Source organism: Chelonia mydas, chromosome 1 (assembly GCF_015237465.2).
Source record: "Chelonia mydas isolate rCheMyd1 chromosome 1, rCheMyd1.pri.v2, whole genome shotgun sequence".
NCBI lineage: Eukaryota > Metazoa > Chordata > Testudines > Cheloniidae > Chelonia > Chelonia mydas.
In genome coordinates this window covers 108,935,742-108,955,272 of record NC_057849.1, presented here as the reverse complement: position 1 = coordinate 108,955,272, position 19,531 = coordinate 108,935,742, and the positions used below count along the sequence as shown (strand labels likewise).

The window sequence follows — 19,531 nt, the reverse complement described above, 5'->3', positions numbered from 1 at the left end:
TTTACAAAATTCTTAAGTAAAGATTTGACTAAGATATCAGCAAGGTTAGGAGCCTGTTTGTCAGTAGGGATTGGAGCATTTCATAGGACCTGGTGTATTTTCCAGTCGATCCTTCCCTTTATTAAGATAAAGGAAAGCAGCTCCTCTGTGCCGTCAGAGCAATGAAGGGAAGGGCAGTTTTTACACTATTGCCACCTCTCATCATCATCTCCCTGAAGAAGTCATGAATGATTAACAAAGAAGAAATCTCGCTCAACTGAGAAGTCTAAGATCCCAGCCCATCTATTTGCATATTATTTATACTGTGCCTGTAACTTAGCCTTTATGTACAGTGAGGTACATCCCTTTTGGACATCTGGTTTACAACATAGAAAAAACTGGCCTTTTAGGGCATCTTTTGTTTATTGGAATCTGGCTAATTCCTGGAAAGCTTTCCTGGGATTTTCGGGGAGGCTAATGGTAGGTGCTGTTCCAGGGAAGGGGGAGGGAGTTTGACTGCTGGAAGACATGAGAAGTTATAACATAGAATGAGTCCCAAAATACTCCACCTCTCCACTATTGGAAGTCCCCATCATTCCGCAGCCTCCCCTCCCTGAATATAATCCCCTCCCTGTCCTTCCAGTTCCCAACCTCTCCTTTGAACTGGCACTAGCTGGAGAGGGGGAGAAAACCATGATAGGCATTCAGAGGAAAAACCACCTGGAGAAGTGCTGATCAGCAGGGAATTGGGGCTGCTGGCAGAAGCAAGGCAGGTGAGAGTAAGAGATGAGGTGAGCTGGAGGGGGGGAGGGTCTGCTACTTAGTGGGGAGGTTACTGGGAGCTCTTGAGGTGGGTAGACAAGGTGGGAGGGGCCTTGTGTTCAGGGAAAGAGAGGAGGGGACAGAAAAAGGAGGACAAACTGGGAAGGAAATCTGTCCCCACTGAGGGTGGGGCAGGGGATAGGAGGAGAGACTGAAGCTGTGTTTACTTGTTTGCAGCTCTCCGTGTGGAGCAGCAAGACCATATTCTTAACCTCAGTTTTCCAAGAGTTAAGATAAGAATAAGTTTGCCAGAGCCACTTTGCAATTTCCTTTATCTTATCTTCTTAGAGCAGAAAAGCCATTTGTCCTGTCTGAGCGATTCTCTTCCTGTCATGCAAGTGAGAGCGTAGGGCTGCGTATCTGACATTTCTAGATCTAGCACCATGTGCAATGGCATTTGTTTTTGACTGCTTTGACTCACCCTGTAAAAATGGTGGCACTTACACAAAAAAGCCATAGGGTAGGAATTTATTACTAGGTATTAGCTGGAGCACTTGCTTGGTGCCACCTTTAGTCTTGTTGCTAACCCTCTGTAATGGGCCAGTTGGAAGAAAAGATAGACGTTTGGGTACATAGCTCCCTCAACACTTTTATGTAAAAAAAGAAGCTGGCTTCACAAACCAGCATTTCTATGAACTTCTGTGTACTAAGACTATATGGATTCTCATCTACTTTATTTGACTTGCTTCTAAATTAGATTTATAGATTCACAAAACAGAAATTCCAAAAAGATCAAAATTTTCCAATTCAGCATTTCCAATTTGAATCTTTTTGGAATTTCTTTTTTATGAATGGTTTCAGAGTGGTCGCCGTGTTAGTCTGTATCAGCAAAAAGAACAAGGAGTACTTGTAGCACCTTAGAGACTAACCAATTTATTTGGGCATAAGCTTTTGTGGGCTAAAACCCACTTCATCGGATGCATGCAGTGGAAAATACAGTAGGAAGATATATATATACACACACACACACACACACACACAGAACATGAAAAAATGAGGGTTGCCGTACCAACTCTAACAAGACTAATCAATTAAGGTGGGTTAGAGTTGGTACGGCAACCCTCATTTTTTCATGTTCTGTGTGTGTGTGTGTATATATCTTCCTACTGTATTTTCCACTGCATGCATCCGATGAAGTGGGTTTTAGCCCACAAAAGCTTATGCCCAAATAAATTGGTTAGTCTCTAAGGTGCTACAAGTACTCCTTGTTCTTTTTGCTGATACAGACTAACACGGCGACCACTCTAAAACCATTCATAAAAAAGAAATTCCAAAAAGATTCAAATTGGAAATGCTGAATTGGAAAATTGACATTTTTTATTGAAACAAAATGATTCAACCTGTTGAAATTGTATTTTCCTTTCCAATCAACATTTTAAAACAAAAAATGTTTTTGTTTCAATTCTCGCAGTCAGAAAAATATAAAACTTTAGCCGACATTGACATTTCACCGCCACATTTTCCCAGGTCAGAGAATCAAAAACTAATTATGGGGAGCTAGTCAGGCTTTTAGGTTGACTAACTGGAATTCACTCAGGACCTCAACTGTTCTGGACCCTCTTTGCTTATTGAAAGAAATGTGACTCAGTATATCTTTTAATAAGTTTCATTAAAAGACAAACAAAAATAAGATCAAGAAAATGTACCACCAAAGTCACACTAAGAATGAAACAATACAACTAATAAATCAATATCAAAACTAAATCAAATCAACAAGCTCATCTCAATATTGGATTGGAGTAAAACCACCAAAAGAATGCAAAAAATAACCAATCCTTACAAATTTTAAAGAGCATTCTAAAGAAAAAGCAGCTGTTCATGTGATTATGAATTCCAACAAAGGAATTTTACCAAAGTCAATCAAATCTATAACTTGGAGCTGGTTAGATGTCTTAATAAATATTAGAGGGGTAGCCATGTTAGTCTGGATCTGTAAAAGCGCCGCTTTTAATAAATATTAAAGCCAAATTACTTAATGTCTGAACCACGACCTCAGACCCACTTACAGAGCTTCCTCCTTGGATTTCATTTCTTGTGTGGTGGCTGCCCATCCCACTCCCGTTTCGAGATGATAGAACAAAACACTTTTGATAATCAAAAGTTTGACAACTCTTATCTACCAGAAATTATAGATGTGACCTGAAGAAGAGCTCTGTATGGCTCGAAAGCTTGTCTCTCTCATCAGCAGAAGTCGGTCCAATAAAAGATATTACCTCACCCACCTTGTCTCAGAAATTATGGATGACCACGGCAGTTCTCTTAGGACTTTTGAATACAAACCAAAGAAACACACATCAATGAATAGCTTTATGAGGCAATACTTAGGGTTGTTTAAAGCGGAGGAATTTTCTTTGTGGTGCCTTCCTCATGTGGGCTACCTGGGTTCTCTCTCACACAGTCTCAGTTTCATGGCCTGAAACTACAGCTGGGATGTTGCCCAGCTAATAAAAATAAATGACAAAAATAGAAAAAGGGGGAAAAGATACTTAAGATAACAAGGTTTGAAAACACTTCAGCTCTCCCAGTTTTCTAGCCTATTGAGGAATAGGAGTTGGACCTGCAGTCAAGGAGCCAGACAATGATATTCTGCAGGCACAGTGCTTCTCACTCATGGGCCTCTTTTGGGAACTGGGAGATACTGGTCAAAGGCTGGGGTGGCGTGTTTGTGGATGATGTGACTTCCTCTGATCAAGGCGATCATTTCTGGGGCTTCTGGAAAGGCAGTCTTTCCTCCGGGGGCTCGTTGCAGCCTTACCCTTGACGCTTATAGTTTGAGACCTTCACTTGTTCAGCCCTGCAGCACTTCCCTCCAAGGTCTTCAGACAAATCAGGTGTGAGGCCTGCCTTGGAGCCACACAGCTCAATCCAATCAAGTCTGACTTAAGTCCTCACTTGCAAGCATTAGCTGGAAAAGTCCAGCTTAAATCAATACTTGAAAAATATTCAGTGTTTTACATACCACAGACTTTACGTCTGTGATCACATACACCCACCCCGCAAATTAAAAATCCAGACACAAGACCACTTCTGAGGAAGCTGGCATAGACTCAGACTTCAAAGGACCATCATGATCATCTAGGCTGACCTCCTGCACATTGCAGGCCACAGAGCCTCACCCACCCACTCCTGTAATAGACCCCTAACCTCTGGCTGAGTTATTGAACTTCTCAAATCATGGTTTAAAGACTTCAAGTTACAGAGACTCCACCATTTATGTGACACAGTCCCCAGCCTTGAATGTTGTTTTCCCATATTTACTAGCCTTTCTTCTAGCATAATGTATTTGTTGTCTTTCTTGTGCTTTAGAAATATTACTAAGAGCCAATGCAACGTCACCATCCTTTCTCACTTTCAAATTAGTGCTATCCTCCTTGTAACATTGTTCATCGATGGTCATATCTGGCTGAAAAGGTCTTGAGATGACATTATATCATCAGTTTACAGAACTCTGTTTGTCTACTGTGACAGGGTCGGGCCAGATGGCTATAGGAGAGTAATAGAAGGCAGATATATTAGCCCCAGGCTAAGTAGGTCCCTTTTTCCTGGGTAAGGTAACAGGGAAGGTTCCAGAACAATCAGGAACCTTCTGGAGACAATTAAGACAGACAGGCTGATTGGCTGCAGGTATTCTAATCAAGAAGCTGCTAGAATCAATTAAGGCAGGCTAATCAGGGCACCTGGGTTTAAAAAAGGACCTCACTTCAGTTAGGGGGAGGCGTGTAAGGAGCTGGAAGTGAGAGGACGTGCTGCTGGAGGACTGAGGAGTACAAGCGTTATCAGGCACCAGGAGGAAGGTCCTATGGTGAGCATAAAGGAGGTGTTGGGAGGAGGCCATGGGGAAGTAGCCCAGGGAGGAGTTGCTGTTGCACAGCTGTTCCAGGAGGCACTCTAAACAGCTGCATTCCACAGGGCCCTGGGCTGGAACCCGGAGTAGAGGGCGGGCCCGGGTTCCCCCCAAACCTCCCAACTCCTGATCAGACACAGGAGGAGTTGACCTGGACTGTGGGTTCACGAAAACGGCCAAGCTGAGGGCTGCCATGAAGCTCCAAGGTGAGGAAATCTGCCAATAAGCGCAAGACCCACCAAGGTAGAGGAGGAACTTTGTCACACTGACTATAAAAGCTGATTCGTTGCTTAAAAAGAACCCTAGCAGTCACTGAACATTCTTTCATCAACAAAATTAAAACTAAGTTCATACTTTTATGATCAATTTAATCATTTCAAGTTTCTTCTCCGCTAATCTAAAAACAGACAAATGAGCTTTCTGGAGCTAGGTATGGCTCAAACAGCCTGTCTTCCGGAATCTTCAGCCTGAAAGAGAAAAAGTTACTTTAAAGCCTACCAAGATGAAACCTACTTAAAATATATTTCTTAAAAAAACCGCACAGTCTGTATTCCCATTCAAGTTATTGTTTTTACACAAAGAAATGTTCTGTGCAAAATTTTTTGACCAGCTCTAAATCTGAGTTATTGATTTTTTTTTAAACCTGAGTGCAGATGTTTTGTTTTGCTTTTTAAGGTACACAGTTCATGCAGGGAACAAGCAGCATGGGAAAAACAGCAAAAACAGACGTGAAAAAAAGTAAAGAAGTGTTCTTTTAAACTCTACTGGGGTCCCCACTATCCAATCAAATTCTGCATAAAAAGGAAAGATAAGATGAACATGAGGGACAAACAGGGACAGCTGACAAGCAGTCAATTGGTTCAAATCTATAATCAATGTCAAACTAGCTACTGCCTCGACTAGTTAAACCCTTCAGATTATCATGAATGTTCCCGATGCTCTAGCAACACCTGGAGGCTGGTGGAATTGAGTGCAGGGGATGGCATTACAGAGAAAAGCAATGAAGAGGATGCAGCAGCTGTGAGGTTCCCTACTAGCCAGTGACATCACGAAGAGCTGAACTCACTAAGAAGTGGTGGAAGTGACACGGGTGGGCAGTGGCAGGAGGTAGCAGCAGCAAGCAGCTGTGGAGACATCGCTTGACTGCTGCCCCAAGGCAGAAGATGATCCCACTCGAACACTCCCCTGGATTCTGGGACTTCACTGACCTCAGACAACCAACTCTGAGTGGGGTGCAGCGGAGGGCAAAGGAGCGTGGCATGTTAAAGGGACATTCGTCCATCAGAGACTTTCACAGAGCAAGGTGGGAAACTGAGGCATAGGACTGCTGCCCCTATACTGTGGGGAAGGTGTTTACCTACTTTTGAATCACTGTTGCAGAGTTTTTCCAAATTAATGCTGTGTTCCTTCTCCTTTTAATAAACGTTTTCTTTGGTTATACACAGACATGGTGCTTGCACGGGGGGTTGAGCACTGCCTCGCAGATGCAGCCAGGGTGAAGTTTCATTTTTCCTCTGGGCGGTGGTGGGGGCGCTCCAGATGGTTCTGTTTGGTAATGTTAAGTGGAACCCTTGGATATGGAACCTGCCCCTTGTTGCTGCCTGCAGCACCTGACAGAAGAGCTACGCGTGCCTCTTGTTATACTAGGAACTTCATGTAGGGTGTGGACAATGGTCTGTCTTCCTGCAGACTACAAGCTAAGGAAACTGGAGAGTTTGGCATTCTCCTCATGTCCTCTTTTTGGTCCCACATCCACACATGGGGATTACGTGACAGGGTTGCCTGAGAAGTGGCCTTGATGATCCAGTAGGTCCTTTCCAGTCCTATGTTTCTATCCAGCAAAGTGTAGTCTGTTTTCTATATGTGACTCCATCCCATCACTTTAAGACTCCAGAGGTCTGATCATTCAGCTGCACTACATTGTGGATAAAGAAGTTCCTGCTTCTGAAATGGTTTCAAGGTTCTAACTCTGTTATATAAATCATTCTTAAAGAGCAAACAATCAAGATCAGATTTTGGTTCCAGTTACACTGAATTAAATCCATAATAATGCCATTGATTTCTGTTGATTTAATTTTGTTTGTACAGAGGTGTAAGAGAAAGAACAAGAAGCTGTTTTTCACTCTCCATTTTTTACCCTGCTCTTTGCAGAAATCACTCTTCTTTTTTGCTGAGGGTGGGTCTTTTACACACAAAGTTTTTAGTACATTTATGTATATCAACATTCATTTAAATATGTGTAGCCTTTGGAAGAAAATAATTCCTGCAGTTAAGGACAAAGGTTTGTTTCTGCTGTCATGTCAGTCTGAGTCCATCGCTAGTTCATGCAGAGTTTTTTGTTTCACATAAAGGTAGCCATGACGTGACCAAGCATTTTCAGCTAATTGTGCGCTAGCAGGCGTGAATGGGCAGGTGAATAAATGTACAGGTAAACAATAGTACAAACCTTACTGAACGACCTCAAGCGAAGCATGTTTGTAAAAAAGGCACCTTATTACTTAATTGTAAACGAGTTATTAGTCTCACTGTGCACAATCTGAGTATGATCCACTGACTTTAGTGATATTTCAGTTGTAGAAGAGTGAGCTGGATTCTGTTCTGGCTCATGGGTCAACCTGCCTGTTGTTCCAACTGCAGAACCAGATTCTGCCCTTGGTTCCCTCCCCACTGGGTTGGCACAGGTGTGATTGAGGCTAGGATTTGGCTTGCAGATGTTCTTTTTATTACTAAAAGGACAGTAATGTGCTACAAAAATGTAAACAATGGGCTCCCTCTAAAATCTTCCCATCTCAATCAACGGTACAAGACATTTTCTGGGTAAAAAACTTTGGTGCCTCCCCTCACCCCACCCCAATCCATCAATTTAACGTTCTCCCCTCGAGAAATATCCCTTAATTCCATGATGTCCTTCCCAAATACATCAATTCTTCCACCTCCCAATCTTGGGCCCCACACCTTTAGACCCACCATGTTTCCTTACCCCAGTAATTCATGGGTGAACCGCGAGGTGGCTCCTCTATCTGGCATCTGCTCCTCACAATAAAGAAGTGGTGACAGGGTGAGTTGGCTCAAGGGTGGCTGGCTGGGGGCAGGAGGGTGTTGGTGGAAGCAGCTCTTCTCTGGTCATGGGCTAGATGGCTAGTTTGTGAAGGAGTCTCCCCAGCTTCTTGAAGTGAGTAAGTCTCCTTTGGCTAGGTGCCTAAATCAGTATTTGATGCCTAAATGTAAGTGGGCCTGGTATTCAAAGGCACAGAGCAAACCCAGCTCCCATTGAAATCAATGAGAAATTGACTGAGAACTGATCAGGTATGCAAATAAGGCCAGTTCTATTTAGCTGCCTAAATATGGATTTAGACACCTCACTTTGGGCATCCAGGTTTGAAAATGGCAACTTTGCTTTATTTATTTTAAATAAAATCTGAGACTCTCTTCCACTGCCTATTCCTCCCCCCGCCACACGCCAGCCCCCACCAGCTCAGCAGAGTACAAGCCATTATTGGTGGTGATGCACACACCAGAAAACCCAGCTTGACTTTCAGAGCCCTGGTTGCACTGTCAGGCCAGGCAGCTAGAACATTTGATCTTGAATCATTGAGACAGAAACAGCATGGAACCCTACCTGCCGTTTTAGAGAGCCATGCTTTTTACAGTAGAACTACACTCTAAGAGAAACAACCAATGAGACTGCAGAGGAAGTTATCAACAAGCATGTAATCAGTGACAACAGTAGAGGGGCATACCAGACCAGACCAGACTAATGACTCCCAGCAGGCTACTGCTGGAGCAGTACACTAATAGAGCAGCACAGGACAACCAAGGAAAAAGGAGAGAGATGCAGGGCACCTCTTCATACTAGATCTGTAAAATAAATTCTTTAAAAACATCCACCGATTTAAAGGCAGAATTTAGCTAGCTATTAGCACCCATTAGAGCAGTCCACTTAAACGTAGCCCATACCTTCAACTGAAGGCTAGTCAAAAATTGTTCCTTGTAAACATGTCAGATAACTTAAAATACATGTAAAGAAACTAATATTTTAGAACATTCCTGATGATCGTATTTGTATCCATCCGACAAACGATAGGAGCACCGGTCAGCATTTCTATTAAATAAATGGTTTTACCTTCAATTCTGCTTTAGGACAGCTCAGCAAAATGGTATTTCTGAAACCCATTTCTGAGCTGTGCCAGCTTTGAAACAGAAAGCCCTCCCCCTGATTTTTCAAAGCCCTTGAGGAAGAGCAACTGTTGGCAGAGCCCATCATCAGGTTTGGGAACAGCAGATGAATGATCCAGATGGAAGCCCAAGACAGATAGGGAGGAATTAGTGCTGCAAGATAAGTCAGCGCTTGAGCCAGAGTGGATCTGAGGAGAGTGAATAGCTTTTGATTTACTTCAGACTGGGGAGATATAGGGGGATATTGCAGTTCAGTAGACAGAATTAGGTAGGGTGAGCTAATGTCATGGCTAGCCAGCGCCCAGCCTAGGGACATATCTATGGACCAAAGTCTGAGAATGCCATGGAGACTGAGACAGGCAGGGCTATTCTATGGCTCAGAACAGTCAAAGCAAGGTATCACATAGCTTTTCACATAAACACTTATTACACTAGTCCCATTGCACAGCTCAATGGACCATTCCATTGACTGCCCAGTGGATTATCATGAGCATTTCTTTCCCATGACCACTGAGATCTCCCAGCTATTCTTATAGGTCACTGTGTTATGCAGTTGACCTGTGACCATTTAACTAGATAAGACAGAGGTTAGAGCACCGACAGCAGTTGCCACCTTCTAGGTCAGACTACAAGAGAGCATTTAAAATCTTATGTTCTCGCAGAAGCAAAAAGGGTTTTTTGCCTTTCCGACAGCACCTGCCAAAGCTGCTCTAGCTGAACTATCGTGGAACGGCTTGGTGAAGCCAGGCTGCCATTGCCCAGAGGCAGAGTCAAATATTTCTCACCATGCTGAATTTTTCAAGTTTCTCACAGAGCAAACAGCTTGGATTGGCAACTTCCATGGCTGGAGGGGACAAAGCTGCAATCTGGAGAAGTTGGACCAATTTCACACACTGATGTTCTGGGGGAAACTCAGGCTACTACAGAGGAGGGTCGTTCACCAGAGTTAGGGTTTGAGCTTTTACAGTGGGCACGGGATTGAGGCAAATTACTAAACTACAAATGAGTTACATCATTATGAAAGATGGTGGAGACTATGATCTCTCTCTCTCTCTGGGATCTGTATACTTTAACATTCAAACTGTGAGAGTCCCTGTTTTGTATCTTCGATCAACTACTCGTGGATTTTGTCAAGTAATAGTAATCATTTTCCCTGTAAATATGAACCACATATTTAAACAGTCAGTGCAGGCCAGATTCAGGGTACATCTAGACTACAAAATTATGTCAGCCTGAGTTACACCAGTGTACAGCCGTCACAGTAATTAAATCACCTTTGCATGTCCATGTTACGCTCCTTGTGTCAATGGTGCGTGTCCTCACTATCATCACTTGCATCAATGCAGAGAGCGGTGCACCATGGGTCGCTACACCAATGTGCCACAATCACCAACAGGACCCAGTCGCTGGCAGGCAGGATTGAACTGGGGACCTCTGGAGCTGAATGCATGATCCTCTATGACATGAGCTAAAAGCCAACTGGCTGTTAGCTAAGGCTGTAGAGTAGATTCATTTTATCTCTCTGTTTAAGTGGTCTCAGTGCCACTAGATGGGACAGAATACCACACCCAGAAGGTGTGTGGGTTATACCACCATCTACTGCAGGGTGTTTAGGGAAGGGTTTGTAATGCCTCATGGGAGCAAACGAATCATTCAGGGGTGGTTGGGAACATGATTTCAACATCCCATAGTGCAGTTTTCTCCATCCCATGTTTCATGCCTCTTTTCAAAAGCCCCGCAAACCTGCACATCTGCCATCTGTGTGAGGAGCATGGATCCCACACAGCTCTGCACTATTGTGATGAGCGTTGCGAGCATGGCACGCCTCATCCTGCAGTATTTGCAGAGCCACGGGTAACATGACAATTCCTTGGAGGCTAGATTGCTATGGGACATATAAAGAAACAATTCAAAGTTGTTGGCATCATTCAGAGAGCAGCTGCAGATGGTGGAGCACCAGTTCTGGGCCCAAGAAACAAGCACTGATGGTGGGATCACATCATTACGCAGGTCTGGGATGAGGAGCAATGGCTGCAGAACTTTCAGATGTGTAAGGCCACATTCCTGGATGTGTGTATGGAGCTCGTCCCAGCCCTCCAGTGTAGCAACACCAAAATGAGATCTACACTGACAGTGGAGGAGTAAGTGGCAATTGCTGTATGGAAACATGCAATGCCAGATTGCTACTGATCAGTCACGAATCAATTTGGAGCTGGGAAATCCACAATGGGGGTTGCTGTGATGCAAGTGTGAAGCACCATTAATCATGTCTTGCTATGAAGGACTGTGACTCTGGGCAGTGGGCAGGACATAGAATCATAGAAGATTAGGGTTGGAAGAGACCTCAGCAGATCATCTAGTCCAACCCCCTGCTCAAAGCAGGACCAGCACCAACTTCTTGGTAACAAGGGCACACTGTTGACTCAGATCCAGCTTCTCATCCACTGTAAACCCCAGGTCCTTTGCTGTAGAACTGCCGCTTAGCCAGTTGGTCCCCAGCCTGTAGCAGTGCATGGGATTCTTCCATCCTAAGTGCAGGACTCTGCACTTGTCCGTGTTGAACATCGTCAGATTTCTTTTGGCCCAATCCTCCAATTTATCTAGGTCACTCTGGACCCTCCAGCATATCTACCTCTCCCCGCAGCCTAGCGTCACCTGCAAACTTGCTGAGGGTGCAATCTATCCCATCATCCAGATAATTAATGAAGATGTTGAACAAAACTGGCCCCAGGACCAACCCGTGGGGCGCTCTGCTTGATACCAGCTGCCAACTAGACATCGCACCATTTTTCACTACCCATTGAGCCTGACAATCTAGCCAGCTTTCTATCCACTTTATAGGCCAGGAGTCCAATCCATACTACTTTAACTTGCTGGCAAGAATACTGTGGGAGACTGTATCAAAAGCTTTGCTAAAGTCAAGGTATTCTATGTCCACCACTTTCCCCACATCCACAGAGCCAGTTATCTCATCATAGAAGGCAATCAGGTTGGTCAGGCATGACTTTCCCTTGGTGAATTCATTTGACTGTTCCTGATCACCTTCCTCTCCTCCAACTGCTTCAAAATGGATTCCTTGAGGACCTGCTCCATGATTTTTTTGGGGACTGAGGTGAGGCTGACCAGTCTGAAGTTCCCCAGATTCTCCTTCTTCCCTTTTTTAAAGATGGGCACTATATTTGCCTTTTTCCAATTGTCTGGGACCTCCCCCAATCGTCACGAGCTTTCAAAGATAATGGCCAATGGCTCTGCAATCACAACAGCCAACTCCCTCAGCACCCTCAGATGCAGTGCATCCAGCCCCAGGGTCTTGTGCATGTCCAGCTTTTCTAAATAGTCCTTAACCTGTTCTCTCACCACTGAGGGGTGCTCACCTCCTCCCCATACTGTGCTGCCCAGTGCAGCAGTCTGGGAGCTGACCTTGTCTGTGAAGACCGAGGAAAAAAGCATCGAGTACTTCAGCTTTTTCCACATCATCTGTCACTGGGTTGCTTCCCCTAATCAGTAAGGGTCCCACACTTTCCTGACCTTCTTCTTGTTGCTAACATACCAGAAGAACCCCTTCTTGGTATCCTTCACATCCCTTGCTAGCTGCAAGTCCAGTTGTGCTTTGGCCTTCCTGATTACACCCCTGCATGCTTGAGCAATATTTTTATTGCTATACAGCTCAGGGACGCTTTGAAAGACCATTTTAATAATGAGCCACAGTATTTATTTTGCTGTAGTGTATTCTACCTGGAATTTTTTTTTTGCACCCCAATATGTACTTTGTAATGCAGGGGCGGGCAAATTATGGCCCACGGGCCAGATCCAGCCCACCGGCCAGATCCAGCCCACCAGCCATTTTAATCCAGCCCTTGAGCTCCTGCTGGGGAGTGGGGTCTGGGGCTTGCCCCACTCCAGTGCTCTAGCTGGAGAGCAGGGTCGGGGCCGCTCCTTGCAGCTCCCGGAAGCAGCAGCATGGCCCCGCTCAAGCTCCTATGCATAGGGGCAGCCAGGGGGCTCTGCTCTGCACGATGCCCCCGCAGCTCCCATTGGCCAGGAACTGTGGCCAATGGGAGCTGCAGGGGTGGCACCTGCAGATGGGGCAGTGCACAGAGCCGCCTGGGCATGTCTTTGTGTCAGAGCTGGAGAAGGGACATGGCCACTGCTTCCAGGAGCTGCTTGAGATAAGCGCCGCCCAGACCCTGCACCCCTGAGCCACGTCCCCACGTCCCAACCCCCTGCCCCAGCCCTGAACCCCCTCCTGTCCTCCAAACCCCTTGATCCCAGCCTAGAGCACCCTCCTACACTCCAAGCCCCTCATCCGCAACCCCACCCCAGAGCCTGCACCCCTTCCCAACCCCCTGCCCCAACCCTGATCCTCCTCCTGCCCTCCGAACCCCTTGGTCCCAGCCCAGAGCATCTTCCTACACCCCAAACTGCTCATTCCCAGCCCCACCCCAGAGCCTGCACCCCTAGTCGGAGCCTTTCTCCCCACCCCACTCCCCTGCCCCAGCCCAGAGCCCCCTCCTGCACCCTGAACTCCTCATTTCTGGCCCCACCCCAGAGCCCTCACCCCCCCCCCCCACACACACCCCAAACCCAATTTTGTGAGCATTCATGGCCCGCCGTACAATTTCTATTCCCAGATGTGGCCCTTGGGCCAAAAAGTTTGCCCATTCCTGTTGTAATGAGTGCTCTGCGTGTAGTAATATAACATTGCAAATGCACCTATTGCTACTATCTGTGAATTATTTCAGCCCAAGCCAGCATATATTGTGAACTAATATAGATGACTTAAGCTTCCATAAGTTTTATTCCAAACCCAGACAAACAGACATATTTATAACTGAATGAAACTTCATAAATACAGGGAAAAGAACCTTTGAAAGGGAAAGAACAGTCATTTCCATTTCACAAACACATTCATCAGCCTTGTCTCTCACAGGTCAGTGTATGTGTGGCTGTGATTGCCTGTCCTCTCCCCTGGGATGGAGTGATAGGGATTGTGCAGCAGCCCCAGACAGCAGGTAGAATGTGTGGCAGGGGTGTGTAGGGAGGTCCCAGCATGCAGTTCTTGATGGGCTGCAGAGGGAGGCGAGCACGGGACTGTTGAATCTGAAGGTCAACAAGAGTCTCCAGCATTTCTGTCTGACACTTGAGAAGTGCTAGCATCTCCTGCTGCACATCTCTCTCCTTTTCCTGTGCCTTTCTCCTCTCTGCTCGATCCCCGTCCATGCCGTCTGTGAGGGTGATCCCAGTGATAAGCTGCCAAAATCTTAACAACCGGTTCACTATCAAAAGTTCTGATTTAAGGGATGTGCCACAGTATGTATTTTTTGTACCTTTTTCCATAAGAAGTGGCACTGCATTGAGTCACTGGGAGACATACTTAACAATAAAAAACAAACATTTTTACATGTTTATTACAATAGAAACAAAGTATTGTATTGCTTTTTTAAATGAATTTAAAATACGTTTGAAAAGAAAATATAAAGAAGATTATGAGTAAGCAAACAATAATATTTAAGAATGAAATGCCTATTATTCTTGTATTTTAAAATATTACATGTGAACTACTTAAGTTATTAAAAATAAAAAGTGTAATATATTCATGTTGAAGTATACAATGCAACAAGCAATATTTTAAAGAATATTTAAGTACATTATTTATTACTAAATAGGTAGTAATTTCCAAATGGCTTCGTCATCTTCTCCATAATCTTTGGTGTTGGATATACGAACTCTGGTATCTAATGCGGATCGATGACTTCTCATCCATGCTTTAACATATGGTATTGGGTTCCAGGAACTTAGTGATTTTCCCAACAAATTGATGGTCATAAAGCTTGAAATATGTGTAATTGTTAAATTCGCCCTTTTATCACTACAAATAATATTCATCAACGAAAAAGCTCTTTCTGCTTCTGCAGAACTAATTGCAATTATGTTCATAATTTGCTTTGCTTTCCTTATTGTTTCCGGATCAGGAAGATGTTTTGATTGAATGTTATTCTCTACATAGTCACGAAAATCATTTAAATCGACTACAAATTTTATGAATTTGTTTAATTCATGCACTTTTTCTTCTCCTGATTTCCAAGGTAACCTGACTTCTTCAATATTCCAGGAAGTGGGATCCATAACATTGAATAATTCAACTATTTTAGGTGTATTACTAGAATGACCTAAATTATCTTCTTTATATTTAATGTGATTTTTGTTTAATAATCTTGCCTTCATTTTTTCAATAATACATTCTATTACTTTGTCTCGTGGCAGTGATTTAAACCTTACATTATCTTCAAACTCTGTGCATTTAAAAGCATCACTTTCTATCATTTCATTAATTTTATTTTCATGTGTACCAAAACTATCTTTTAATTGTATGAAAAAAATCAATTGTTCATTTGATTAGCTTATCTGCCTTTGTTAAACTCAATTGTCTCGCTTGCAGTGCATTTGATAATAATGCAAGTTCATCCAAAATGTCAATCATTAATGCCAAGTCTTTTAAAAATTCTTTGTTTTTCAATCTTTTTTCCATGCCAGAAAATTTCTTATTTTTGGAAAAATAAATATAAAGAGCTGGATAAGCTCTCCAGACCGTTTTGACAGCTCTAAGGCTACAAGAAGCCCATCGTGGACCAAAGACACGGCCTATTTTGACAATTTCAATATATAGTTCTTCAGAAACTTGTTTAAGTTAAAACTGACTTTTATCTGACTGATGAAAAATTGCATAAATCTTGTCCAAAAAAATCTTGAAATGGCTTATTTCATTGATATCATTTATAGCATCATCTAAAGCCAGTTGTAGCTGATGATTCAAACAATGCCAAATTGTAATGTTTGGAAAACCTTGAATGAGTCTTGTAGCAACTCCAGATTTATGTCCAAGCATGGTGCTCGAGCCATCAGAACAAAATCCGATTAAATTTTTCTTTAAATATTCTGTGTCAAATCCTGTATCGGTTAATGTATTTCTCAAAGCATTATAAATATTTTCTGCTTTTGTTGATTCTAATTCCACTAAATCGAGAAAAATTGTTGGTGAAGAATCTTGTAATTCACATTTTATAAGAATTACAAGCACAGTTTTACTTGAAATTGTAGAAGCTTTATCAATAATAATACAAATCTTTGAATTGTTTTAAATGATTTTACTAAAAATTTGTTTTCTTATTAATTCAGCAATATGCTCTGATTCTGATGGCCGAAAATCGAGAATGTAGGCAGTTCCCTAAATCGGTTTCATTCTTAATTTGTAGCTCTACTTCATCCTCCATATCTGACATTGGTTGGTTTCTTTTTACTAAGTTGTAAACTGTGTTGAAAATTTTGCTGGTTATTGCATTTTTTTTCAGTAACTTTATCAATCACTATAGTGAATCTTTAGATTCATTTAAAATATTTATAACTCTCAAATGAGAGCTTGATTCGAAATGTTCATTTTTTTTCTTCATGAAGCTTGCTGAACTTTTTTATCAGTTCCAGAGGCTTTAATAGTACACTTTTGCCATTCCGAAGAAATGTGTCAAGATTTTCCTCCAAGGACCCCCAAACGTGACATATTTGTACAGTGGAAACAGCCTTCAATGATCAAGCCATTATATTTCTTTAAAAAATATTGTGCCTGCTCGGAAGTCCAACAATCGGGTACTACATTTGCACAGTCATGTAAATCCTCTTCCATTGTGGACACATTTTCAGATGATTCAACATTTAAGATATTTTCATCACCAAAATTATTGTCATTGGCGTTTTCAGTATTTAAATCATTATTTTCACTACTAGAACTACTGACCGATGATTCTGTCATTTTAGTGGAAAACCAGTCACGAATGCTTTTCTAGCATTTCATTATGAAGGGTAAATAATATTGAATAGAAAACTTTAATCTTCGAATAACAGTCCAGTTAGTTTTACACACCGAAATATCACATGCAATTTACTAGAAACAAACAGACCGACTATGACTCACTGGTCGTGTTGAATTGTATAGAAAACAGTTGAGCAAGTGCACGAACGAGGCAAGTGCAACCCCTGTTAATAACATAACGAGACGTTTGTCTTGCATCAGGACGAACTTGGATGCGACCGAGTCACAGCCTGCAATGACGTTACATGCGCACGCACGTAGCAACATAAATCTTGACCTATCTGTTGTAGAAACGGCTCTTTAACTGCTAGAATTCCACGTCCCTCTGCATCTGAAGTTTATTTTGTACACCATATTACAAGTCTTCATTAATTTAAGGTTTCCCAGGCCAGTTATAAATTTTACATTTACATGAGCCCAGCACGGAACCCCAGAATGACAGCGGGCTAAGCAGGGCCGATGGCCGGGACCCCAGCTGGCAAGGGCCCGGTGGCCGGAACTTCAGTCTGGCAGTGGGCTGAGTGGGGTGGTGGACAGAACCCCAGATCGGCACCGGCTCACCCGCCACTGGTTTGGGGTTCCAGCTGCTGGCTCCTGCCAGCCAGGGTCCCAGCTGCCGGCCCCGCTCAGTTCCGTTCATCCAGGAAGGCAGCGGGCTGAGTGGGGCCAGCGGACCCTGGCTGGCAGCAGCTTGCTGGTAAAAATCGGTTCGCCTGCCGCCTTTGGCAGGCGTGCCACAGTTTGCCAACCTCTCCCCTATTATTTTCTACACCATTTTATAAGATTAAGATTATTCGTTTTATAACATTTGTTTTCCTAACAATTTTTAGCATCCGGTTCTAAAACTGCTTCAAAATTTAGCAACCGGTTCCCGGGAACCACTGCATACCAGCTCCAGCTCACCACTGGGTGATCCTACAAGCCCCGTGTTTGGCATCTGAAGCACCAGAGGCTTGCAGGATCTCGTGGAACAAGTCATCCTGCCTCCTCTCCTTCTCCTCATCTGGCTGAGCTGCTCCACTGGTGTAGATGGAGAGACCCTCAGGGCCACATTTCCAGCTGCAAAGATGCACAGACGTCCTCTTGTGAGTGTATTCACAAGATAAATGGAAACTTGCTATGCTGAAGTCACTCCCCTTGAGTTCAGCACGCAAGTTCAAAGCATTACCTTCGCATTTCTCCTTGGGGTTCATAGAGCATAGTGGCAGTCCCAGCTATGGTGAGTACGGCCTAGGGGAAGTGGGTGAGTGGGGACAATAAGGTGGGGTGATACCTCACAGGCAAGAGTACATGTGGATAGGACAATTGAACTGAATACTGGAAAACACAGTTTTCCACAGGCAGTGGTGATGTTAGCTGATATCTCACTCCTGAGGGTAACGGATGCTGAAAGGAAACAGCTCGTGCATGCATCCAGCTGCAGACTGGGTCCATATGCTGCTAGCCTGTGTGCTGCATTGGTGCCTGCTGAAGTAATTGCTGACTGGCATGGGAAAAGTGTCCTACCATGGCAGAAGAAATAAGGCAGCCCTCCCCGGAAATCTTTGGCAGAAGATTGCAGACTTACCTCCAGGAAAGTTTCCTCGAGATCTCTATGGAGGATTCACAGGACATCCGAGTGCACATAAACTGTTCTGCAGGGCCCCCTCTGCCTAACTGTACAGCCAGGGGAATGAGAAGCAGATAGTAACTCTTCCTCTCTTGGTTATTTCACTGCTGCTTCTAGCATGATTATAAAAGAATAAATGAACAGATGTGTCCCTGCAATATCAAAGCAAACTGCATACTTGCCAGAGGTTCCTTCCTCTGTATCAGCCTCGCCCACCCTGGACTGTAGGGACTGGCCAGAAGTCAAACAGGTCTTGGCTCACAGTGCTACTGGATTCCCCCAGTGGATTTTTGTTAGTCTGGAGTGTGGCCTAAAGAGACTGCCATCTAGCTCCAGTTCCATTAAAATGACATTGTTTTACTAAACACTTAAAAAAAAAAAAAAAAAAAAAAAAAAAAAGAGTCACTCTGGCTTCTTGGAACTGAAATCTTATTTTGTGTTCAGTTTTTCCCCCTCATGGGTATGCTCCCCATCTTGTTAGGAGGACAAAGGAGCTGCTAGCAACTTGTTTTTAAAGAACCATTGTCAAGGTTCCTTCCCCACTCTGAACTCTAGGGTACAGATGTGGGGACCTGCATGGAAGACCCCCTAAGCTTATTGTTACCAGCTTAAGTTAAAACTTCCCCAAGGTACAAACTATTTTACCTTTTGTCCCTGGACCTTATGCTGCCACCACCAAAGTGTCTAACAAAAATAACAGGGGAAGTGCCCACTTGGAAACGTCTCCCCCCGAAAATATCCCCCCCAAGCACTACACCCCCTTTCCCGGAGAAGGCTTTATAAAAATCCTCACCAATTTGCATAAGTGAACACAGACCCAAACTCTTGGATCTTAAGAACAATGAAAAAGCAATCAGGTTCTTAAAAGAAGAATTTTAATTAAAGAAAAAGTAAAAGGATCACCTCTGTAAAATCAGGATGGTAAATACCTTACAGGGTAATTAGATTCAAAACATAGAGAATCCGCTAGGCAAAACCTTAAGTTACAAAAAGACTCAAAAACAGGAATATACATTCCATTCAGCTCAACTTATTTTATCAGCCATTTAAACAAAACAGAATCTAACACATACCTAACTAGATTGCTTACTAACTCTACAGGAATTCTGACCTGCATTCCTGCTCTGGTCCCGGCAAAAGCATCACACAGAGAGGACCCTTTGTTCCCCACCCTCCCTCCAGCTTTGAAAGTATCTTGTCTCTGCATTGGTCATTTTGGTCAGGTGCCAGCGAGGTT

General features: G+C 43.6%; 1 protein-coding gene across 1 annotated transcript; it reads right to left on the bottom strand.

Moving 5' to 3' along the window:
* Window positions 1–14,479: 14,479 nt before the first annotated feature.
* Window positions 14,480–16,419, bottom strand: LOC102933276 (E3 SUMO-protein ligase KIAA1586-like). The gene has a single exon (XM_037880264.2). It carries the CDS (start codon window positions 15,143–15,145, stop codon window positions 14,480–14,482), a length of 666 nt encoding a protein of 221 aa, XP_037736192.1. The 5' UTR covers window positions 15,146–16,419.
* Window positions 16,420–19,531: the final 3,112 nt, after the last annotated feature.